At 68.8% G+C, this 23,178-nt stretch overlaps 4 protein-coding genes across 5 annotated transcripts; 3 read left to right on the forward strand and 1 right to left on the reverse strand.

Annotated features, from left to right (window-relative positions):
• The first annotated feature begins 947 nt into the window (after nucleotides 1-947).
• ARSA (arylsulfatase A) lies at nucleotides 948-6,016 on the forward strand. Of its 2 annotated transcripts, none has more exons than XM_068400983.1 (8): nucleotides 948-1,346; nucleotides 1,640-1,880; nucleotides 2,306-2,524; nucleotides 3,144-3,313; nucleotides 3,763-3,887; nucleotides 4,056-4,183; nucleotides 4,968-5,070; nucleotides 5,164-6,016. In XM_068400983.1, exons 1-8 carry the CDS (start codon nucleotides 1,114-1,116, stop codon nucleotides 5,463-5,465), a joined length of 1,521 nt encoding a protein of 506 aa, XP_068257084.1. In that variant the 5' UTR covers nucleotides 948-1,113; the 3' UTR covers nucleotides 5,466-6,016. The 2 variants fall into 2 exon arrangements, with proteins under 2 accessions (XP_068257084.1, XP_068257086.1); XM_068400985.1 differs by having other exon boundaries at nucleotides 1,267-1,346; nucleotides 1,668-1,880.
• A 982-nt stretch (nucleotides 6,017-6,998) lies between these two features.
• On the forward strand, nucleotides 6,999-11,770 carry TYMP (thymidine phosphorylase). Its single transcript, XM_068400575.1, is given in 10 exon segments — nucleotides 6,999-7,125; nucleotides 7,549-7,751; nucleotides 7,828-7,926; nucleotides 8,872-9,001; nucleotides 9,079-9,197; nucleotides 9,267-9,429; nucleotides 9,909-10,139; nucleotides 11,381-11,521; nucleotides 11,603-11,688; nucleotides 11,690-11,770. Coding segments are annotated over 10 exon segments (1,380 nt in total).
• A 71-nt stretch (nucleotides 11,771-11,841) lies between these two features.
• On the forward strand, nucleotides 11,842-13,607 carry SCO2 (synthesis of cytochrome C oxidase 2). Its single transcript, XM_068401671.1, has 2 exons — nucleotides 11,842-11,929; nucleotides 12,795-13,607. The coding sequence occupies exon 2, from the start codon at nucleotides 12,802-12,804 to the stop codon at nucleotides 13,588-13,590; it is 789 nt and encodes a 262-aa protein (XP_068257772.1). The 5' UTR covers nucleotides 11,842-11,929; nucleotides 12,795-12,801; the 3' UTR covers nucleotides 13,591-13,607.
• Nucleotides 13,608-15,265: 1,658 nt separating this feature from the next.
• On the reverse strand, nucleotides 15,266-23,109 carry NCAPH2 (non-SMC condensin II complex subunit H2). Its single transcript, XM_068401675.1, has 20 exons — nucleotides 22,858-23,109; nucleotides 22,181-22,282; nucleotides 21,212-21,267; nucleotides 20,941-21,019; nucleotides 20,783-20,854; nucleotides 20,586-20,665; nucleotides 20,317-20,456; nucleotides 20,143-20,214; nucleotides 19,816-19,925; nucleotides 19,395-19,466; nucleotides 19,173-19,239; nucleotides 18,942-19,049; nucleotides 17,756-17,809; nucleotides 17,436-17,506; nucleotides 17,235-17,319; nucleotides 17,039-17,092; nucleotides 15,996-16,048; nucleotides 15,811-15,912; nucleotides 15,567-15,716; nucleotides 15,266-15,464 (listed from the first exon to the last, which is right to left on the reverse strand). The coding sequence occupies exons 1-20, from the start codon at nucleotides 22,963-22,965 to the stop codon at nucleotides 15,327-15,329; spliced, it is 1,773 nt and encodes a 590-aa protein (XP_068257776.1). The 5' UTR covers nucleotides 22,966-23,109; the 3' UTR covers nucleotides 15,266-15,326.
• Between the last annotated feature and the right edge of the window lie 69 nt (nucleotides 23,110-23,178).

A 23,178-nucleotide genomic window follows, 5' to 3' on the forward strand; every position in this document is an offset into this window, starting at 1 on the left:
ATGGGGACTCCACCACCTCCCTGGGCAGCCCCTTCCAATGGCTAATGACCCTTGCTCAGAAGAAATGCTTCCTCATGTCCAACCTGACCCTCCCCTGGCCAAGCTTGAGGCTGTGTCCTCTTGTCCTAGCGCTGGTTGCCCGGGAGAAGAGGCCGACTCCCACCCCGCTACAACCTCCCTTCAGGTAGTTGGAGACTGCACTAAGGTCACCTCTGAGCCTCCTCTTCTCCAGGCTAAACACCCCCAGCTCCCTCAGCCGTTCCTCGCAGCTCAGACCCTCCAGACCCTTCACCACTTGGTCGCCCTCCTCTGGACTCGCTCCAACATCTCAACATCTCTCTTGCAGTGCGGGGCCCAGAACTGGACACAGGATTCAAGGTGCGGCCTCACCAGTGCCCAGTACAGAGGGACGATCCCTGCCCCAGACCGGCTGGCTACACTATTCCTCATAGAGGCCAGGATGCCACTGGCCTTCTTGGCCACCTGGGCACACTGCTGGCTCACGTTCAGCCGCCTGTCCATCAGCACCCCCAGGGCTCTTTCTAACCACTCTTCCCCCAGCCTGTAGCGCTGCGGGGGGTTGGTGTGGCCCAAGTGTCAGACCCGGCCCTTGTTCTTGTTGAACCTCACGCCGTTGGTCTCGGCCCATCGATCCAACCTGTCCAGACCCCTCTGCAGACCCTTCCTACCCTCCAGCAGATCCACACTCCCACCCAGCTTGGGGTCAGCTGCAAATTTGCTCCCAGCACGGCCCGGTGCGGCCTAAAGCTCCCAGCAGGGCACGGCACGGCCCGGGGGGGACTGCAGCTCCCGGCGCAGCCCGGTGCAGCCTAAACCTCCCGGTGCGGCCTAAAGCTCCCGGTGCAGCCTAAAGCTCCCGGCATGCCCCGGGGGAGGCTGCAGCTCCCGACATGCCCCGCGGCACCCGGTCACACGGTCCCCGCGGGTCATGTGGCTGCGGCGGGGCCCCGCGGGCCGCAGCTCCGGTCGCGGCCGTGACGGGGCCGTGACGGAGCCGCTGCCGCCGGGCCCGGAGCCGTAGCGGGGGGCAGCGCCGTTCCCCCAGCTGAGCGCGTACCGGTGGGCCGTGGTGCCTCCCCGGGTGGCAGCGCCATGGGCCCGCGGGGCCGGGGCCTGCCGTGGGCCCTGCTGCTGCTGCTGGCCCTGCGCGGAGCGGCCGGCGCCCGCCCCAGCTTCGTCCTGTTGCTGGCGGACGACCTGGGCTTCGGGGACCTGGGTAGCTACGGGCACCCTTCGTCCACCACGCCTGGCCTGGACCGGATGGCTGCCGGGGGGCTGCGCTTCACCGACTTCTACAGCAGCTCCCCGGTGTGCAGCCCGTCCCGGTACGTGCCCCGCTGCTCCCGCTGCCCCGCGGCTGGCGGCTGCTGCAGGGCCCCGGGGTGCGGGTGGAGGAGGCGTCGAGCAGGGCTCGGCACCCAGGCAGGGAGGAACGGGGGGTTGATAAACCTGCCGGGTCCCCGGCGGCCCCACGAGGGACCAGCCGTGAGTCCCCGCAGGCAGGGGAGGTGGCCGTGGCACCGTGACACGGGGAGCTGAGCTGCCAGGCCCCTCTGCGGAGGCTGAGCCCCACAGCGCGGGGCCGTGCCTGTCTCCCATCTCCCCACCCTCCCTGCAGGGCAGCCCTGCTGACCGGCCGGTTCCAGATGCGCTCCGGGGTGTACCCCGGGGTGTTCAACCCGGACTCCCGGGGAGGCCTGCCACTCTCCGAGGTCACCATCGCGGAGGTGCTGAAGGCTGAGGGCTACGCCACGGCCATGGTTGGCAAGTGGCACCTTGGCCTGGGGGTTAACGGCTCCTTCCTGCCCATCCACCAGGGCTTTGACCACTTCTTGGGGGTGCCCTACTCCCATGACCAGGTGAGAGGCCTGTGGGGCACTGACGGGGGTCCTGGGGCCAGTGCCTGAAAGAAGAGGCTTGCTTGAGCGTGCTTGCCCGGGCAGCGGGTGTGGGTGGCTGCAGGACGGGCAGGTGGGTGCTGGTGGGGCAGTCCCACCTCCGAGGTGCTCGTGTGAGAGGGCGGTTTTGCAGGACGTGGGTGGCAGTTGTGAGTGGGGACAAGCGCCCTGTGTCAGGGGAGGGTGGGTCAGCTTCTGGGCGACACAAACATCGGGGCTGCTGCCAGGAGAAACTGGTGTTGGGGCAGCACGGTCCCAGGGTGGGCACAGACCCCTGTGCTGCCCAAAGGGTGCCTGTAGGACGTGGTGGTGGGCGGCTGTGAGACTCTCTGCCCTCCCCATCCTGCAACAGAGGTGAAAGACGAAGTGTTGTTTGTTCTCTGCAGGGCCCCTGCCAGAACCTCACCTGCTTCCCACCCGACATCAAGTGTTTTGGGACTTGTGACCAAGGCTTGGTGCCCGTCCCGCTGCTCTGGAACCAGAGCATCGTGCAGCAGCCCATCTCCTTCCCTGACCTGGTGCCGCTCTACAACAAGTTCTCCAGGGACTTCATCGCTGACTGCGCCCGACGGGGCGTCCCCTTCCTGCTCTACTACGCCTCCCACGTAGGCGAGGGAGAGGGCCAGGGGTGGGGAAGGGGGCCTTGGTCCTGGGGGGAGAGCAGGGTGCCATTTGACAGGCTGAGAGAGCTGGGGCTGTTCAGCCTGGAGAAGAGAAGGCTCCGGGGAGACCTTCTAGCACCTTCCAGTGCCTGAAGGGGCTACAGGAAAGCTGGAGAGGGGCTTTGTACAAGGGCATGGAGTGACAGGACGAGGGGGAACGGTTTTAAACTGCAAGAGGGGAGATTGAGATGAGATGTGAGGAAGAAATTCTTTGCTGTCAGGGTGGTGAGAGCCTGGCCCAGGTTGCCCAGAGCAGCTGTGGCTGCCCCCTCCCTGGCAGTGTTCAAGGTCAGGCTGGATGGGGCTGGGAGCAACCTGGTGTGGTGGAAGGTGTCCCTGCCCGTGGCAGGGGGTTGGGACTGGATGGGCTTTAAGGTCCCTTCTGACCCAAACCTTTCTATGATTTCTGAGCGGTTCCTGCAGCCTGGGGACAAGCCTCATCTCCTGGGTACTGTCACCCACCTCCCTGGCCTAGCTGGGGTTCTCCCTGTCCGTGGGTGAGCTGGGAACCAGCAGCAGCTCTGGGGGAGTCTGTGTGGCATCTCCTCTGCCCTCTCCCCAGCACACCCACTACCCGCAGTTCGCCAGCCGGGAGTACGCGGGGCAGTCGCGGCGCGGGCCCTTCGGTGACGCGCTCCTGGAGTTCGACAGCTCGGTGGGACAGCTGCTGCAGGCGCTGCAGGAGAACGGGCTGGCGGACACCACCTTGGTGTTCTTCACCTCTGACAACGGGTGAGTGGGCTCAGCGGGGGGGGGACGTTGTTACTGGTCAGATTCTGCTGGTGTGGGGGGACTGGAGTGAGGCGTTGGTGGCTTGGGACGTGGTGTGGCATTGCCAGGTGAGCCCCCAGTGACCTGAAGCGAGGCAGGAGGTGGACGCTGCTCTGGAGAGGACCCAGTGCACCCTGTGACTCGGCTGTGCCCCTCCTCGTGGGCAGAAGCCTCGCAGGGTTTGGGGCAGGAGCGTGCAGCAGCCCCACTGTGCCCCGATTGCCTTCGTGTGTGAGTGGCATCGGTCCCTGGTGCCCTGCCTGGGCGTCTCACACACTTGGCCCCTTCCCCTGCCCCACAGGGCTGAGGAGGATGGCAGCGTCACTGGCACCATGTCTCTTGTCGTGGCACCAGGGAAGGGGTAGAGTGAGCCTGTGAAGCTGATGGTAGGTGGTTCTTCTCTCCCACAGCCCCTCCACCATGCGGATGGCACGCGGAGGCAGCGCCGGCCTTCTCAAGTGTGGCAAGGGCACGACGTACGAAGGTGGCATGCGGGAGCCAGCGGTGGCTTATTGGCCAGGCCGTATCGCTCCGGGTGAGACCTGGCACCGCTTGTGCCTTGCATGCTGATGCCAGCCAAGGGTGGGCTGTCGTGGCAGCTTGGCTGCCCTGGGACGGGCAGAGGGTGGGAGAGAAGTGAGGGTGGCAGGGGTGGGAGCGGGTGCTTGAACCTCTCCTTGTGCCCTGCTGTGGTGGGTGATAGGAGTGACGCACGAGCTGGCGAGCACCCTGGACATCCTGCCAACCCTGGCTGCCCTGGCTGGAGCAGCTCTTCCCAAAGTTGCCCTGGATGGCTACGACCTGAGCCCGCTGCTGTTTGGGTCAGGGAAGGTGAGTCCCGAGGCCTGGTTGGGCCTGGCCTTGTGCGTGCAGGCTGGTGTGGGGCTGGAGCTGAGCGCTGGGGGTCAGGGAGATCCATGAGCTGGGACCTGTTTTCTGGCCTGGGTCATGCCATGGGGTTCCTGGGCTTCCCCTGCAGCCACAGCAGATGGGCAGAGCCCCAGCAGCTCTGAGGAGGGAGCACAGAATCCCCGAGTCAGTGAGGTGGGAAGAGCCCTCTGGGATCATCGAGTCCAACCATTGCCCTCACACCACCATGGCAACTAGACCAGGGCACTAAGTGCCATGGCCAGGCTTTTCTTAAACCCCTCCAGAGATGGGGACTCCACCACCTCCCTGGGCAGCCCCTTCCAATGGCTAATGACCCTTGCTGAGAAGAAATGCTTCCTCATGTCCAACCTGACCCTCCCCTGGCCAAGCTTGAGGCTGTGTCCTCTTGTCCTGTCGCTGGTTGCCTGGGAGAAGAGGCCGACTCCCACTGCACTACAACCTCCCTTCAGGTAGTTGTAGACTGCACTAAGGTCACCTCTGAGCCTCCTCTTCTCCAGGCTAAACACCCCCAGCTCCCTCAGCCGTTCCTCGCAGCTCAGACCCTCCAGACCCTTCCCCACCTTGGTCGCCCTCCTCTGCACTCACCAGCTCCCCTCTCTCTGGCCACGCTCTGGTTGTGGTGTTGGGGCTCCTGGGTGACCCCCCTGGAGCCTCTGCCTGCTGTTCCAGGCTCTTCTCCAGCCTCGTGGCTGCACAGGGGCGCTCAGCTCTGCTCTTCCCACAGAGTCCCCGCCAGACGATGTTCTTCTACCCGCCGGCCCCCGACCCGCTGTACGGCCCCTTCGCTGTCCGGCTCGGCAGGTACAAGGCCCATTACTTCACCCAAGGTCAGTGCCCCCTCCTCTCCTCCACGGGCAGCTTGGTGAAGCCCAAAGCTCCAAGAGAAGACCCTGAGCTGCACCCAGGCCTTTCTTTTGCAGGTTCCTTTCACAGCGGCACCACCCCGGACCAGGACTGCCACGGGCTGACCCCGCTCACCCCTCACTTGCCCCCGCTGCTCTTCGACCTGGAGTCGGACCCGGCCGAGAACTACGACCTGCTGCGGGGCGGCGCGGGGCCGGAGGCGCTGCACGCCCTGCGGGAGATCAAGCTGCAGAAGGTGCTCTTTGAGCAGCGCATGGAGTTTGGGGACAGCCAGCTGCGGAAGGGCAGGGACCCCGCGCTGCAGCCCTGCTGCGTGCCCAACTGCGCACCCAAGCCCTCCTGCTGCCGCTGCTCCTGACCTCCTGCTGCTCCCTCCCCTCCGGTGGCTCCACGCTGGAGCCCTGGTCCAACCCTTGGCCCCAACTAACCCAGCTCAGCCTCAGAACCACCCCGCAGCCTTGGCTCGGTGGCACCACTGACTAATTATGCTGGGGTGGCAAACGGGGGGTTGGAGATGACCAGCCCTGCCAGGAGAGCAGGTCGGGGCGCCCTGTGCTGCGTTCGATGGTCACGCTGAGGCCTCTTGCCACAAACCCCGAGTTGTTTGGGGTGGGACCGTGACACGGCAGCACCTCCCGAGCCAGAGCAGCTCCGGTCAGAGCGTGATCCAGCTGCCCCAGTGCCCAGGGATCCCAGCTCAGCTGGAGGCACGCCGGGCACCCCTGGGTGGGAGCAGAGCTGGGCCAGGAGCACAGCAAGAGGAGGGTGGACCCTCTGCACCCACCCCCAGCGGGTACAGAGCGGGGCCACCCAGGAAAGGACTGGGAATCGCCCCCAAAAAGAGGGTGGGACGGAGTGGGGTGGCTCGGGGCAGGGCTCAGTCAAACAAGGAAAGCGACCAGCACTTCGCTTGTGTGTGACCAGCTCCTTCCTCCCCTGCTCTGCGTTTGCCATCCTCATATCACAGACTCACAGACTGGTTTGGGTTGGAAGGGACCTTAAAGCCCATCCAGTGCCACCCCCCTGCCACGGGCAGAGACACCTTCCACCAGACCAGGTTGCTCCCAGCCCCATCCAACCTGCCCTTGAACACTGCCAGGGAGGGGGCAGCCACAGCTGCTCTGGGCAACCTGGCTGTGGCCCCCTGAGCAGCGGGGGGTCTGCCGTGGGTGCCCCCCATCCCGCTCCCCGTCCCGGCTGGGCAAAGGGCAGAGGCTGGTGCCGCTGGGTGCTGGCACCCTGCCCACCGTGCCACAGCCCTGTGGCTGCACTGGGACTGCCGTCCCGCCTCCCTCGGTGCCCCCCACTGCTCCTGTCCTGGTGCCACCCGGCCTGGCCCTGGCCACAGGTCCCAACACCAGGCACTCGGCCCCTCCCCGTGGCACCAGAACCCTCAGCCCCCTGCCCTGTCCCCCCTGGGCCACCCCAGTGGCTGAGGGGACACACATGGTCACCCAGACCCCACGGAGGACCTCGGGGTGTGGGGTGGCACTGGGGGCACCGGCCGGGGAGGGGGCACTCATCAGCAAAGTGCCGTGGGACAACCCCACACGTGCTGTGGGTGCTGCAGGCGCGGTGGGTGCTGTGGGTGGGGGTGCCAAGAACTGTGTGGGTCTGAGGGGGGGGTGGCCGTGCAGAGCCCTTGGGCATGGCCTGGGGGTGTCCTGTGGGACCGGAGGGGGCACCCAGTCCTGCCACCCACCCACTGCCGCCTCCTCCCACCCGGCCTGACCCTCGCTTGCTGCCCTGGGGACAGAGTCCATCCTGGCTGTGGGCACCAGGCCAGGCTGGGCAGGAGCAGCGGGAGCGGGTGCCAGCTGTGGGAGTGGGTGCCGGCCGTGGGGAGTGGGGTGCCAGCTGTGGGAGGGGGGTGCCAGCCGTGGGAGCGGGGATGGCTGCCCAGGGCTCCCTCCCAGCCCTCATCCGCAAGAAGCGGGACGGCGAGCGGCTGGAGGACGAGGAGATCCAGAGCTTCGTGCGTGGCGTGACCGAGGGCACCGCGCAGCAGGGCCAGATCGGTGGGCGCACGGCGGGGGGACGGGGACAGGAGAGGGGTCGTGGCAGTGGGGCACAGTGGGGGACACAGCGTGGGGACGTGGAGGGGAATGGGGAGGAGGCACGGCCAGGGCAGAGCCAGGGGGGGACGTCGCCAGGGGACCTGGCACGGGGACACGGCAAAGGCCAGTGCGGTGGGATGTGCCAGGGCAGGGTGGGGGTCCCTGGGGCAGGGTGGGGTCCCTGGCAGCAGTGGTGGGGGGGGGGCAATGGAGGGTGGCAGGTGGGATGGCGAGGCCACCCCCTGGGATGTGGCAGGGGGTTGTGGCGAGGGGACAAGTGGGAGACCCCCGGGGCAGGTCGGGGATGCCAAGTCGGGGGCCACCGGGCCCTGGGGTGGGGTCCCGGGGCGGGGGGAGCACCCTGCCCACCCGCGTGCCCCCCAGGCGCCATGCTGATGGCCATCCGGCTGCGCGGCATGGACGCAGGCGAGACGCTGGCGCTGACGCGGGCCATGGCGGCCTCGGGGCGGGCGCTGGCCTGGCACCCCGCCTGGCGCGGGCGGCTGGTGGACAAGCACTCGACGGGCGGCGTGGGGGACAAGGTCAGCCTGGCGCTGGCCCCCGCCCTGGCCGCCTGCGGCTGCAAGGTGAGGGGGGAGTCGTGCCCGCGGGGCTGGGTGGGGGTCCCCGTGCCACCCCGCGCCCACCCACCCGCGCCCGCAGGTGCCCATGATCAGCGGCCGCGGCCTGGGCCACACCGGGGGCACGCTGGACAAGCTGGAGGCCATCCCCGGCTTCCGCGCCTGCCAGAGCCCCGAGCAGGTGGGCACGGGGACGCGGCCACCCCCACGGCGTCACCCTGTGGGTGTGGGGGGCTGGAGGGCGCCGGGGGGGCTGCGGTGGGACACGGGGTGTGGTGGGACGTGGGATGTGGGTGGGATGCAGGTGATGATGGGACATGGGACGATGATGGGATGTGGGATGATGATGGGACAGGGGATGTTGATGGGACATAGGATGATTGTGGGACATGGGATGATGGTGGGACATGGGATGATGGTGGGACATGGGACAATGATGATGGGATGTGGGATGATGATGGGACATGGGATGTTGATGAGGATGGATGCAGATGACAGGATGTGGGACAACGATGGGACATGGGATGATGATGGGACATGGGATGATGATGGGACAATGATGGGACATGGGACAATGATGATGGGATGTGAATGGGACAGGGCTGGCACTTGGGATGCGGGTGGGATGCATGATGTGGGCTGTGGGTGGCCCTCGGGCCGTGGGGGTGCAGGTGGCCCTCGGGCCGTGGCTGTGGGTGGCCCTGGGGCCGTGGGTGCGGGTGGCCCTCGGGCTGTGGCTGCAGGTGGCCCTCGGGCCGTGGGTGCGGGTGGCCCTGGTGCTGTGGCTGCGGGTGGCCCTCGGGCCATGGCTGCGGGTGGCCCTTGGGCTGTGGCTGCGGGTGGCCCGGGGGCCGTGGGTGCAGGTGGCACTGGGGCTGTGGGTGCTGGTGGCTCTCGGGCTGCGGGTGGCCCTCGGGCCGTGGCTGCGGGTGGCCCTCGGGCCGTGGCTGCGCGTGACCCTGGGGCCGTGGGTGCGGGTGGCCCTTGGACCGTGGGTGCGGGTGGCCCTGGGGCCGTGGGTGCAGGTGGCCCTTGGGCCGTGGCTGCGGGTGGCCCTCGGGCTGTGGGTGCAGGTGGCCCTCGGGCCGTGGGCTACGGGCCGTGGCAGCTCCGGGCCCCCCGGCAGATGCGGAGCATCCTGGAGCGCGTGGGCTGCTGCATCGTGGGGCAGAGCGAGGAGCTGGCGCCGGCCGACCGGGTGCTGTACGGCCTGCGGGACGTCACGGCCACCGTGGACAGCCTGCCCCTCATCACGGGTACGGGGGGGCCGGGAGCAGCGGGGGGGGCACGGGGGGGGCACAGGGAGGGTCCCAGCGAGGCTCCCCCGGCCCAGCCTCCATCCTGAGCAAGAAGGCGGCAGAGCAGCTCTCGGCGCTGGTGCTCGACGTCAAGTTCGGGGGCGCGGCGCTGTGCCCCACGCAGGAGAGTGCGCGGGAGCTGGCCCGCAGCCTGGTGAGCCCCCGGCCCCCGCCCCGGGCCCCCCCGTGCCCACCCGGTGCCCACCCGCCGTCCCCGGGGCAGGTGGAGGTGGGCGAGCGGCTGGGCATCCGCACGGCCGCCGTGCTGAGCCGCATGGACGAGCCGCTGGGCCGCTGCGTGGGCAACTCGCTGGAGGTGCTGGAGGCCCTGGAGTGCCTGGAGGGGGGGGGGCCCCCCGAGCTGCGCGAGCTGGTCACCACCCTGGGTCAGCCGGGGCACGGGGGGGACAGGGAGGGGGCACAGGGATGAGGGGGGCAAAGGGGGGCACAGGGAGGGGGGAAATGAGAGGGGCACAGGGAGGGGGCACAGGGATGAGGGGGACAGGGAGGGGCGTACAGGGAGGGGGGGGCAAAGGCAGGCACAAGGAGGGGGCACAGGGATGAGGGGGACGGGGAGGGGGGCAAAGGGGGCACATGGAGGGGGCACAGGGATGAGGGGCACAGGGAGGGGGGCAAAGGAGGGCACAGCGAGGGGAGAAAGGGATGAGGGAGACAGGGAGGGGGGCAAAGGGGGGCACAGGGATGAGGGGGGAAATGAGGGGGGCACAGGGAGGGGGCACAGGGATGAGGGGGACAGGGAGGGGGCAAAGGGGGGCACAGGGAGGGGGGAAATGGGGGGTGGGGGTGTCCCCAGGGGGTGGGGGTGTCCCCAGGGGGTCCCCCGGTGCCAGCCCTGTCCCCGCAGGGGGGCTGCTGCTGTGGCAGAGCGGCCAGGCCGGGGGGGTCACACAGGGCCGGGCGCTGCTGGGGCGGGCGCTGGACGACGGCTCGGCGCTGGGCGCCTTCGAGGCCATGCTGGGGGCGCAGGGGGTGCCCCCCGCCACCGCCCGCCGCCTCTGCGCCGGGCCCCCCCCGGACCGGCGGCACCTCCTGGGCCGGGCGGCCGTGTGCGAGGAGCTGCCCGCGCCGCGGGGAGGTGAGACGGGGGGCCCGGCCCCTGCACCCCCTCACCCTGTGCCCCCCAGCCCCACACACCCCCCCTGTACCCCCCTGGGAGGCCGAGGGCTCCCCCCACCCCAGTGCCCCGGGGTCCCTGTGCCCCCCCGGCCCCCAGCCCCTGCCAGGGTGCTCAGGGCTCCCCCGGCTCATTCCCCCCCACCCCGGGGTCCCCGCCTGCACCCCCCGCCCCACACCCCCTATATCTGGGGCTCCCCACACCCCACACCCCCCACACCCCTCAGGGTCCCCATTTCCCACTCCCTGGCCCCCCACCCCACACCCCCTATATCTGGGGCTCCCCACACCCTGCACCCCTCAGGGTCCCCATTTCCCAGCCCCCAGGCCCCCTGCCCCACAACCCCTATATCTGTAGCCCCCCAGGTCCCCACCGGCACCCCTTGCCCCACACCCCCTATATCTGGGGCTCCCCACACCCCACACCCCTCCCACCCCTCAGGGTCCCCATTTCCCACCCCCTGACCCCCCCCGCCGCCCCACACCCCCTATATCTGGAGCTCCCCAGGTCCCCCACCTGCACCCCCCGCCCCACACCCCCTATATCTGGGGCTCCCCCCACCCCTCGGGGTCCCCATTTCCCACCCCCTGCCCCCCCCCCCACCCCACACTCCCTATATCTGGGGCTCCCCACACCCCCCACACCCTGTGCCCCTCAGGGTCCCCATTTCCCAGCCCCCGGGCCCCCCACCCCACAACCCCTATATCTGGGGCTCCCCAGCCCCCCAGGTCCCCACCTGCACCCCACACCTCACACCCCCTATATCTGGGGCACCCCACACCCCACACCCCCCACCCCCCCCACACCCTGCGCCCCTCAGGGTCCCCATTTCCCACCCCCTGACCCCCCCGCCGCCCCACACCCCCTATATCTGGAGCTCCCCAGGTCCCCCGCCTGCACCCCCCGCCCCACACCCCCTGTATCTGGGGCTCCCCACACCCCTCAGGGTCCCCAGTTCCCAGCCCCTGGCGCCCCCCACCCCACACCCCCTATATCTGGGGCTCCCCACACCCCACACCCCTCCCACCCCTCAGGGTCCCCATTTCCCAGCCCCCGCGCCCACCGCCCCACAACCCCTATATCTGGAGCTCCCCAGCCCCCCAGGTCCCCCACCTGCCCCCCCGCCCCACACCCCCTATATCTGGGGCTCCCCCCACCCCTCGGGGTCCCCAGTTCCCCGCCCCACACCCCGTGCCCCCCAGGCTGGGTGCAGCGGGTGGAGGCCCTGCCGCTGGCCCGCGTCCTGCACGAGCTGGGGACCGGCCGGGCGCGGGCCGGGGACCCCGTGAACCCCCGGGTGGGCGCCGAGCTGCTGGTGGCGGCGGGGCAGCGCCTGCGGGCAGGTACCGGGGGGACCGGGGGGGGGGTGGGCAGGGGCAGGACCCCCCCCAGAGCCCCCCCCCCCCCCCCCCCCCCCCCCCCAGGGGAGCCCTGGCTGCGGCTGCACCACGAGGGGGCGCTGGGCGCGGGGGCGCGCCGGGCCCTGCAGGGGGCGCTGTGCCTGGCGCCGGCCCCCCCCCCCCGCGCCCCCCCCGCTCGTGGCCGAGACCATCCTGCCCGCAGCGCCCCCCAGCGGCGGGGAGCGGCCCTGACCCGGTCACGGCCCCGCCGCGGCGCCCCCTGGTGGTGGAGCGGAAGCGCAGCCGGGAGTGCGCATGCGCCGACCACGCCCCCCTTCCGCCGGTACTTCCGCTTCCGGGTCTCCTCGGCGCGGCGGGAAGCGGGACGGAGCGCGGGGCCGGAGGGTAAAGGTCAGTGCGGGGTCAGAGGGCAAAGGTCATGGGGGAGGAGGGGGTGGGGGTCGCGGGGTCAAAGGGCGGCGGGTGGGAGGGGCAGAAAGGGGCCTGAGGGGGGTCAAAGGGCACGGGGCGGGGCTTGGAGGTCAAAGGGCGGCAGGGGAGGGGTCAAAGGGCACTGGGGGGTCAGAGGGCGGGGGGGTGAGGGGGTCAAAGGGCACCGGGGGGTCAAAGGGCAGCAGGAGGGGTGGGGGGGTCAAAGGGCACCGGGGGGTCAAAAGGTAGCAGGAGGGGTGGGATGGGGGTCAAAGGGCACTGGGGGGTCAGAGGGCGGGGGGGTGAGGGGGTCCAAGGGCACCGGGGGGTCAAAGGGCAGGGGGGGTGAGGGGGTCAAAGGGCACCGGGGGGTCAGAGGGCAGGGGGGGTGAGGGGGTCAAAGGGCACCGGGGGGTCAGAGGGCAGGGGGGGTGAGGGGGTCAAAGGGCACCGGGGGGTCAAAGGGCAGCAGGAGGGGTGGGGGGTCAAAGGGCACCTGGGGGGTCAGAGGGCAGCAGGAGGGGTGGGATGAGGGGGGTCAAAGGGCACCTGGGGGGGTCAGAGGGCGGCAGGAGGGGTGGGGGGTCAAAGGGCACTGGGGGGTCAGAGGGCGGGGGGGTGAGGGGGTCAAAGGGCACCGGGGGGTCAGAGGGCAGCAGGAGGGGTGGGATGAGGGGGGTCAAAGGGCACCTGGGGGGTCAGAGGGTGACAGGTTGGGGGCAGGGGTCAGAGGGCAGCAGGTCGGGTGAGGGGTCAAAGGGCGGCAGGTCGGGGGCAGAGGTCAGAGGGCGGCAGGTCAGGGACAGGCCGCAGGGCCCCCGTGCCCACCGTGCCCCCCCCACAGCTCCGCCATGTTCCCGGCCCTGCTGCCCGCCCGCTGCCTGCGCCGCTGCCTGCGGTCGCTGCCCCCCCTCCCCGCCGCCCCCCCGCAGCGAGGCCTGTGGGGCGCGGGCCCCGCGGTGGGGGGCGACGGCAGCGGCGGCGGGGGGGGGCTGCCGCTGGGCCGGCGCGTGGCGGTGGCGGCGGCGGCGGCGGCGGGGGCGGGCGGCGCGTGGCTGTGGCTGCGGGAGGAGAAGGCGCGGCGGGGCCGGGCGCGGCGGCGGGCGGAGCTGCGGGCGCTGGCGCTGGGCCAGGGCGAGTTCACGCTGCGGGACCAGGCGGGGCGGCGGCGGCGCAAGGCGGATTTCCGCGGGCGGTGGGTGCTGCTCTACTTCGGCTTCACGCACTGCCCGGACGTGTGCCCCGAGGAGCTGGGCAAGCTGAGCCGGGCCGTGGCGCGGCTGGAGGGCGAGCCGGGGCTGCCGCCCGTGCAGCCGCTCTTCGTCACCCTGGACCCCGAGCGCGACGACGCGCCGGCGCTGGCGCGGTACCTGCGCGACTTCCACCCGCGCCTGCTGGGCCTCACGGGCACCCCCGAGGAGGTGGCGCAGGCGGCCGCCGCCTACCGCGTCTACGCCCGCGCCGGCCCCAAGGACGAGGACGGCGACTACGTGGTGGACCACAGCGTCCTCATCTACCTGCTGGGCCCCGACGGGCTCTTCCTCGACTGCTACGGCCGCGCCAGGAGCGACGCCGACATCGCCCGCAGCGTGCGCCGGCACATGAGCACGTACCAGCCGCTGACGGAGGACGAGGAATAAACGCCCCCCGTGCCCCACCGGTGCCCCCCGGTGCTCCCCTGCGCCGACCCGCGGGGAGGGACGCGGGGGTGGGTGGGGGCGGGGACGCCGGTGCTGTACCACGGGGAGGGGAGAGCCCAGGCAGGGGGAGGGACCCCACCGCCCTCTGTGGCCCCCCAGTGCCATCCCACAGGGAGGAAGGTGCCAGGTGGGCAGGGGGAGGGACCCCCACCATCCCCTGCAGCCCCCCAGTGCCATCCCACAGGGAGGGAGACCCCGGGTAGGGGGGTGCAGGGACCCTGCCAGCCCCTGTGGCCCCCCAGGACCATCCCAGGGGGAGGGAAGAGACCCCAGGCAGGTGGAGGGACCCCACCACCCCCTGCAGCCCCCTAGTGCCATCCCACAGAGAGGGAGACCCCGGGTAGGGGGGTGCAGGGACCTCTGCAGCCCCCCCAGACCATCCTAGGGGGAGCAAGGCACGAGGAGGGCAGGCAGAGGGACCCCCCGCAGCCCCCCAGGACCATCCCAGGGGGAGGGAGACCCCAAGTAGGTAGGCAGAGGGACCCCACCACCCCCCCAGGACCACCCCAGGGGGAAGGAAGCCTCAGGTGGGTGGGCAGAAGGACCCCCCCCCATCACCCTTTACCACCCTGCAGCCCCCCAGTGCTGTCCCACAGGGAGAGAGACCCCAGCTAGGGGGGTGCAGGGACCCCCACCACCCCCTGTGGCCCCCCAGGACCATCCCAGGGGGAGGGTGGCCCTGGGCACATGGGCAGAGGGACCCTCACCACCCCCTGCAGACCCCCACAGGGAGGAAGACCCCGGGTAGGGGGGTGGAGGGAGCCCCTGCAGCCCCCCAGCACCATGCCATGGGGAGGGAGACCCCAAGTAAGTAGGCAGAGGGACCCCACCACCCCCCCAGGACCACCCCAAGGGGAGGGAGGCCTCAGGTGGGTGAGCAGAAGGAACCCCCCCATCACCCTTTACCACCCCGTGGTCCCCCAGCACCATCCCCCAGGGAGGCAGGGCTTGGGGAGGCAGGTGGAGGGACCCCTGCCACCCCCTGCAGCCCCCCCAGGACCACCCCAGGGGGAGAGAAGACCTGGGTACACCACAGTGGGACCCCCATCACCCCCCGTGTCCCCCCAGCACTGCCCTGTGGGGAGGGACCCCTGCAGCCCCCCAGCATCATCTTGTGGGGAGGGAGAGACCCCACCACCCCCTCTGTCCCCCCAGGACCACCCCCCAGGCAGGCAGAGGGACCCCACCACCCCCTGCAGCCCCCCCAGTACCACCCCAGGGGGAGAGAGGCCCTGGGTACATGGGCAGAGGGACTCCCACCACCCCCTGCGCCGTCCCACGGGGAGAGAGACCCCAGGTAGGGGGGTGGAGGGAGCCCTTGCAGCCCCCCAGCACCATCCCATGGGGAGGGAGGCCCCATGCAGGCATGTGGAGGGACCCCACCACCCCCTGCAGCCCCCCAGGACCACCCCAGGGGGAGGGAGGACCTGGGTACGTGGGCAGTGGGACCCCCACCACCCCCTGCAGCCCCCCCAGGACCACCCCAGGGGGAGAGAGGCCCTGGGTACATCGCAGTGGGACCCCCACCACCCCCCAGGCCCATCCCTGTGGGGCAGGAAGGTCCAAGCCCCAAGTGAAGGGGCTTTTCCCCCCCCAACCCCACGACAGCCAAACCTTTACCAAAGCAGGGTTTATTCCCGAGGGTCTTGGGGAGGGGTCTGTGCGTGGGGGGGGGCTCAGGGGCAGGCAGAGGGGGGCTGGAAGGCCTGGAAGCGGTCGTGGGCCTGCTGGTGGGTGAGGAGCCGTAACCTCATGGTGTCCAGCGCCTGCTCCAGCCCCGGGTCCTGCGCCAGCTCCACCACGCAGTCGTTGGCCTTGAGGGGGATAAAAATGGGTGGGTGGGCTGGGGGGGGGGCCCGGCAGAGCCCGGAGGGCTCTGCCGGGCCCCCCCCCCCAGCCCACCCACCCCCAATTACCAGCTGGAGGGAGGCCAGCATGTAGCGGCACACCTCGAAGGGGGGCTGCCCCGCCACCAGGCTGGCGAAGGACCGCCACCGCCCCAGCTCCCCGCAGCCCCCCGCCAGCGCCGCCCCGTAGCCGCGGATGTCGAAGGGGGCTCGTTCCTCCTGCGGGATGAAGGGGTTTAGGGGGGGGGTGTGTGGGGTGGGGGGGGTGGGTGCCAGCCCCCCCCGATGCACCCCGAGGGTGGGGGGTCCCTGCCTGTTGCTGCAGCAGCGGCCCCATCCTCTCCTCCCAGCGGCGGACGTGCTGCGAGAGCTCGGTGTCGCGCGCGTATTTTTGGGAGTCGGCCATGAAGAGCTCCTGGGGGGGGAGAGGAGAGGGGAGCGGGGGGGGCCTGTCACCTCTGTCACCTCCCCTGCCACCCCCCTGCCCCTCTCCCTTACCACGTTCCTGCGCACCAGCTCCTCGTAGCCCAGCGAGGCCGGGTCGCAGGGGCCTGCGGAGGAGCAGAGGGTCACCCGTGGGGACAGGGGACACCCCCAGGAGAGATGGAGGGGACAGGGGACACCCCCAGGACAGATGAAGGGGACAAGGGACACCCCAAGGACAGATGGAGGGGACAGGGGACACCCCCAGGACAGATGAAGGGGACAAGGGACACCCCAAGGACAGATGGAGGGGACAGGGGACACCCCCAGGAGAGATGGAGGGGACAGGGGACACCCCCAGGACAGATGAAGGGGACAGGGGACACCCCAAGGACAGATGAAGGGGACAGGGGACACCCCCAGGACAGATGGAGGGGACAAGGGACACCCCCAGGAGAGATGGAGGGGACAGGGGACACCCCCAAGGACAGATGGAGGGGACAGGGGACACCCCCAGGACAGATGGAGGGGACAAGGGACACCCCAAGGACAGATGGAGGGGACAGGGGACACCCCCAGGAGAGATGAAGGGGACAGGGGACACCCCCAGGAGAGATGGAGGGGACAGGGGACACCCCCCAGGACAGATGGAGGGGACAAGGGACACCCCCCAGGACAGATGGAGGGGACAGGGGACACCCCAAGGACAGATAGAGGGGACAAGGGACACCCCCAGGCCAGACGAAGGGGACAAGGGACACCCCCAAGGACAGATGAAGGGGACAGGGGACACCCCCAACGACAGATGAAGGGGACAAGGGACACCCCCAAGGACAGATGGAGGGGACAGGGGACACCCCAAGGAGAGATGAAGGGGACAGGGGACACCCCCAGGAGAGATGGAGGGGACAAGGGACACCCCCAAGGAGAGATGGAGGGGACAGGGGACACCCCCAGGAGAGATGAAGGGGACAGGGGACACCCCCAAGGAGAGATGAAGGGGACAGGGGACACCCCCAAGGACAGATGGAGGGGACAGGGGACACCCCCAGGCCAGATGGAGGGGACAGGGGACACCCCCCCCCCCCAGCTCACAGCGTGTCCCCCCCAGCGCTCACCCCGGGTGTCCCCCGGCCCCTCGGGCTGGAGCTCCTCGTGCTCGGCCAAGTCATCTGTGGGGAGGGGGGCAGCCCCGCTCAGTGCCCCCCCTAGGGCCCACAGCCCCCCCCCCAGGCCTGGTGCCATCTCGACCAGTGCCACCTGGCCGCCACCACGGTGGGAGGGGACCCCCGGGCAGGGGGGGTCGGGGGGTACCTGCGCCATCGGGGCCGTCAGCCCCACGTTCCTCCTCCGGCACATCCAGCTCCTCCGCGCTCGGCGGCAGCACCCAGAGCGGCCCCTGGCAGAGAGCAGCCCTGAGACCCCCGCCTGGCACCCCCCTGCATGCCACCCCAGTGCCAGGGGGCACACGGGACCCCCCCCCCCACCCTCCCAGCCCAGCTGCCCCCCGCTCACCGCCCGGCTCCGCGGCTCCCTCTGCGCCGCCGCCCGCTCCCGCAGCCGCTGCCAGTACAGCGCCTCCAGATCTGGGCAGAGACGGGTGCCAGGCTGGGGGGCACACCCCGGGGGGCGCTCAGCCCCTCCAGCCCCCCACCCTGGCACACCGCGGCTGTCGGGTGCCATCCCAGGCTCCCCTCGCCCCGTTTTGGGGCTGCAGCCCCCCCCTGGCACAGGAGGGGCTCGGCCGTGGCTCTGGCTCCGCTCCCCCGGGGGTGTTTGCCCGGGTGCCAGCCCCCAGCGGGGCACCCAAAGGTGCCCACCCGCGCCCCGCTCACCCGCAAACGTCGGCCCTTTCCTCTTGGCTTTCCTGCCCTCGGCGACATTGTTGTCTGAGGGAAACAGTTAACACAGAATTTGCCCCTTTCCCCCCATAATTTGCCCCTTTCCCCCCATAATTTGCCCCTTTCCCCCCATAATTTGCCCCTTTCCCCTCAGATAATTTGCCCCTTTTCCCCCATAATTTGCCCCTTTCCCCCCCATAATTTGCCCCTTTCCCCCAGACAATTTGCCCCTTTCCCCCCATAATTTGCCCCTTTCCCCCCATAATTTGCCCCTTTCCCCAGATAATTTGCCCCTTTCCCCCAGACAATTTGCCCCTTTCCCCCCAGACAATTTGCCCCTTTCCCCAGATAATTTGCCCCTTTCCCCCCATAATTTGCCCCTTTCCCCCCCATAATTTGCCCCTTTCCCCCCAATTTGCCCCTTTCCCCCCAATTTGCCCCTTTCCCCCTGATAATTTTCCCCTTTCCCCCCCATAATTTGCCCCTTTCCCCCCATAATTTGTCCCTTTCCCCCCCATAATTTGCCCCTTTCCCCCCAATTTGCCCCTTTCCCCCCAATTTGCCCCTTTCCCCCTGATAATTTTCCCCTTTCCCCCCCATAATTTGCCCCTTTCCCCCCATAATTTGTCCCTTTCCCCCCCATAATTTGCCCCTTTCCCCAGATAATTTGCCCCTTTCCCCCCATAATTTGCCCCTTTCCCCCCCATAATTTGCCCCTTTCCCCCTTATAATTTGCCCCTTTCCCCCCATAATTTGCCCCTTTCCCCCTGGATAATTTGCCCCTTTCCCCTGATAATTTGCCCCTTTCCCCCCAGATAATTTGCCCCTTTCCCCCCATAATTTGCCCCTTTCCCCCTGATAATTTGCCCCTTTCCCCCCATAATTTGCCCCTTTCCCCCCCCATAATTTGCCCCTTTCCCCAGATAATTTGCCCCTTTCCCCCAATAATTTGCCCCTTTCCCCTGGATAATTTGCCCCTTTCCCCCCATAATTTGCCCCTTTCCCCCTGATAATTTCCCCATTTTCCCACAGATAATTTGTCCCTTTCCCCCCATAATTTGCCCCTTTTCCCACAGATAATTTGCCCCTTTCCCCCCCATAATTTGCCCCTTTCCCCCCATAATTTGCCCCTTTCCCCCCATAATTCACCCCGTGGGCACGCCCCGGCCGTGGCACTCACAGGCCGCCGAGAACCACTTCATGAAGTCCTGGAGCTTCCTCGGCCCCTTCCTCCTCCTCTTGCTGCCCACCACGTCGCCCAGGCCCTGTGGCACCAGGAAGGGCCTCCCTGGAGGTGGGCACGGGTCAGCGGCCCCCCAGGGCTCTCTGCCCATGCCAGGGGAGCCGTGCTGCCCCCCGTGGGGGGCAAACCCGGGCAGCTGCCCCTCTGCCCCAGCGCCACCCCAAGCACCTTTCTTAAAGGGTTTGTCCTCGGAGTCACCGAAGGGGTCGAGGCTTTGCCACGGGTCCAGCGTCTCCTGGCACAGGAGGGGACAGAGGTGAAGCTGGCACACCCTGGGCCGGGCACTCAGGAGCCGCCTGGCCCAGTGGGTCACCCCACCGTGGGCACGGAGCATGGCAGGGAGGGGAGGGACATCCCGGGGCTCCCCACAGAGGCTCTGGGCCCCCCTACCTTGACGTGGGCTCTGGGGTCCTCAGCTGGGGCTCGCTGCCGCAGCGTGTACCCCTGTGCCCGGGGTGTGCCCTGGCACGGACAGGAGCCAGTGAGTCCCCTGCAGCCCCGGGCAGGGGGGCGCAGGGCAGCGGGGAAGGAGCGGGGTGGCAGCGCTGCCCCCCCAGCCCTCCCCACACCTACCCTCTGTGCCACCCCCAGCCCTCCCCACACCCACCCTCTGTGCCACCCCCAGCCCTCCCCACACCCACCCTCTGTGCCACCCCCAGCCCTCCCCACACCCACCCTCTGTGCCACCCCCAGCCCTCCCCACACCTACCCTCTGTGCCACCCCCAGCCCTCCCCACACCTACCCTCTGTGCCACCCCCAGCCCTCCCCACACCTACCCTCTGTGCCACCCCCAGCCCTCCCCACACCTACCCTCTGTGCCACCACACGTTCATGAGCTGCCGGAGTCATTTCCACGTCGTGGTCCGGTGCCCTGGGCACGGCGTCCCCTCCGCTGTCATCCTCATCTGCTCCTGCCATGCCTGGGGGGCAACTCAACCTTCACTGGCCACAAAAGCCACCGGGACCCCCCTGTTTGCCCCCCACCCACCATGGCATTCCCCCAGGGAAGCTTCACGCGCCGTGGCCAAGGGCCAGCTGGAGCTGCTGAGGACAGGGCTGCCTTGGCATGGCCGGAGCACCCCCCCGGGGCAGGACAGATGGCCAGTGGCCCCTCGGCCTGCTGGCCACGCCGCTCACCTCCATCCTCAGAGAAGCTCAGCGCCTGGACGGGAGCCCCACCGGTGCTGCCGGGGGCACGGGCCAGCGCTCCTGCCGAGGGCACAGAGGGCAGCTCACCAGCCACCCCGGGCTCGGTGAGGCCACCAGCCCCGCTGAGGCCGATGGCCGCGGGCAGCCCCGACCCCCCCGTACCCGCCGCCCCGCCGGGGCTCCCCCCGTGTGGGCAGGCCGGGGAGAGCCCCGCCAGCTCCAGCAGGAAGGCGCCGGTGGCGTGCGGGGTGCTGGTGTTCATCCTGAAGTCCTTCCTGCTGGCCAGGAGCTCCCCTTTCCGGCTGGGGGGGGGGGGGCAAAAAGCCATCAGGGGACCCCCCAGAGCAGGCGCTGGGGTGTCCCCAAAGCCACCCTGCAGCGGGGGGGGTCCAGCCAGACCCGCAGGGGCGGCCGAGGGGCGCAGGGTTCACCTGAGCAGAGGGTTGTCCCTCTTGTCAGCCTCTTCGGGGGGCACCAGTGACATGGGGGTCATGGGAACGATGTCCACGGCCTGCGAAGGTGAGGAGGGGGAGGCAGCCTGGCCTGGGGTGGTGGCTGTCCCCAAACTTCACCCAGGGACACCCCGACACGTGGCAGGACAGAGAGGGGTGAGAGCAGCAACTCTTACGTGGGGCTGCTGGTCCTTCCTCATGTCCACGTGCGCCTGGCTGCCATCCCTGATGTCATCCAGGGAGAGGAACTGCGGGGCAGCCCCGCCAGCGGTCACCGGGCGGCTCCCACCGAGGGACCCTCGCCCAAACCGCCCCACGCGCGCGCCCCGCTCACCTCCTCCTCCTCCTCGGCCCCGAAGGTCGCGTCGGCGTCCTCGCCGTCCCGCCCCAGCGAGCTGGGCTGCTTGTCCCGCCTGTGCCAAGGACAGAGCGTGCCGTCGGGATCAGCCCGGAGGCAAAGAACCATCAGGAGGCTTCCGGAAGCCTCCGCAGCAGCTTCACGCCGCTCCAGCCCCAGCAGAGGGTGTTTCAGGGCTGGTTCAGACGGCGGCAGCCCTGAGCCCCCCGCAAAGCCACCGCCCGGGGCAGGGGGAAGCGCCACTTACTTCTTGTTGGAGATGAAGTCGAGCGTCTGGTAGACCAGCAAGTAGAGGTACTCCACCTGCAAAACAGAGGGACACGGAGCTGCTGGAGCGAGTCCAGAGGAGGCCACGGAGATGCTCCGAGGGCTGGAGCCCCTCTGCTCTGGAGACAGGCTGGGAGAGCTGGGGCTGTTCAGCCTGGAGAAGAGAAGGCTGCGGGGAGACCTTCTAGCACCTTCCAGTGCCTGAAGGGGCTACAGGAAAGCTGGAGAGGGGCTTTTGACAAGGGCATGGAGTGACAGGATGAGGGGGAACGGTTTTAAACTGCAAGAGGGGAGATTGAGATGAGATCTGAGGAGGAAATTCTTTGCTGTGAGGGTGGTGAGAGCCTGGCCCAGGTTGCCCAGAGAAGCTGTGGCTGCCCCCTCCCTGGCAGTGTTCAAGGCCAGGTTGGATGGGGCTTGGAGCAACCTGGTCTGGTGGAAGGTGTCCCTGCCCGTGGCAGGGGGTTGGGACTGGATGGGCTTTAAGGTCCCTTCCAACCCAAACCAGTCTGTGAAAACAGTCCCCAGGCGCTGGGACAGGGAGAAAGCAGCTCCCAGAGAACGTACACCAGCGGACACCGGGATGAACCACCGCCCTCCTCCCATCCCCAGGCAGATGGAGCTCAGTGTCCTGATAATCCCCCTGTTCTCTTCGCTGTTTAAGCCACTCTGAGGCCAGGTTTGGGGGAGCAAGGCTTTGGTATTCCACCCTCTGCAGAAGAAAGTGCTGAACAGCAAAATCCTTGCTCTTCTCCAGGCTGCCAACCCCAACACATATAAAGAAGTTGATTTTAATTATGGATTTATATCCTTTCACATCCATCACATTCAAGTCTCCCAAACCCCCAGCGTGGCCCCCCTGGAGCTCAGCCCCAGGACCACGGGCCGAGGGGTCGTGGCATGGGCAGGGTGACAGGAGCAGGGCCCAGGGGAGCAGCCACGTCCTCACCTTCCTGCTGTAGATGCAGGCGGAGCCCTGGATCAGAAGAGCGGCTTCGATGAAGTTCATGGTGGTTCTGCCGTTGTCAAAGGAAATGCAGATCTGATCCAGCTGCGAGACACACAGAAGGAGGAGAATGAAATGCTGATTTGCTGGTTGAGTTTGAGGGGGGGACTGCACCTCTGCTCTGGAGACAGGCTGAGAGCTGGGGATCTTCAGCCTGGAGAAGAGAAGGCTCCGGGGAGACCTTCTAGCACCTTCCAGTGCCTGAAGGGGCTACAGGAAAGCTGGAGAGGGGCTTTTGACAAGGGCATGGAGTGACAGGACGAGGGGGAACGGTTTTAAACTGCAAGAGGGGAGATTGAGATGAGATCTGAGGAAGAAATTCTTGGCTGTGAGGGTGGTGAGAGCCTGGCCCAGGTTGCCCAGAGCAGCTGTGGCTGCCCCCTCCCTGGCAGTGTTCAAGGGCAGGTTGGATGGGGCTGGGAGCAACCTGGTCTGGTGGAAGGTGTCCCTGCCCGTGGCAGGGGGTTGGGACTGGATGGGTTTTAAGGTCCCTCCCAACCCAAACCAGTCTGGGATCTGTGATTCCATGAAGAGCTGAGAGTGTCAGTAGTTCTCGGAGGGCTGTGGGGCACAGACAGAAATCCCCCCAGCACAGGCAGGGACGCAGGGCCCCCCCTCACCTCCTCCAGGTACTCCCCGAGCTGGGCGGCCACGTCCACCTCCCAGTTCTTGGTGAGGTCGCGGATGGGCTGCAGGAGGTGCAGGAAGCGCGACTCCACCTCCTCCATGGCTGCGGCTCCCGGCGCGGGCGCTCCCGGCCCGGGCAGGCCCCCGGGGGGGGTTCAAACGGGCTCAGACCCCCTGTTTCTCGACAGACGATCCCACAAGTGTCATCCAAGGGTGGCAGGTCACCTCGAGCTAGGCACAGCTGGCACCTTGTTACAGCCAGCTAGCGCAGGAACCTGGAGTCAATGGAGTTCAACAGAAATATGAATTTTCAG

Source organism: Nyctibius grandis, chromosome 5 (genome assembly GCF_013368605.1).
Source record: "Nyctibius grandis isolate bNycGra1 chromosome 5, bNycGra1.pri, whole genome shotgun sequence".
NCBI lineage: Eukaryota > Metazoa > Chordata > Aves > Nyctibiiformes > Nyctibiidae > Nyctibius > Nyctibius grandis.

Excerpts from the sequence above, each read along its gene's own strand:
- SCO2 (XM_068401671.1), top strand. The coding sequence starts at position 12,802 with ATGTTCCCGGCCCTGCTGCCCGCCCGCTGCCTGCGCCGCTGCCTGCGG.
- ARSA (XM_068400983.1), top strand. The coding sequence starts at position 1,114 with ATGGGCCCGCGGGGCCGGGGCCTGCCGTGGGCCCTGCTGCTGCTGCTG. Across the intron at positions 1,881-2,305 it reads TGCCCTACTCCCATGACCAG|GGCCCCTGCCAGAACCTCAC; the intron begins GTGAGAGGCCTG and ends TGTTCTCTGCAG. Across the intron at positions 2,525-3,143 it reads TGCTCTACTACGCCTCCCAC|CACACCCACTACCCGCAGTT; the intron begins GTAGGCGAGGGA and ends CCCTCTCCCCAG.
- NCAPH2 (XM_068401675.1), bottom strand. The coding sequence starts at position 22,965 with ATGGAGGAGGTGGAGTCGCGCTTCCTGCACCTCCTGCAGCCCATCCGC. Across the intron at positions 20,855-20,940 it reads GGGCCGAGGAGGAGGAGGAG|TTCCTCTCCCTGGATGACAT; the intron begins GTGAGCGGGGCG and ends GCTGCCCCGCAG. Across the intron at positions 20,666-20,782 it reads GGAAGGACCAGCAGCCCCAC|GCCGTGGACATCGTTCCCAT; the intron begins GTAAGAGTTGCT and ends TCACCTTCGCAG.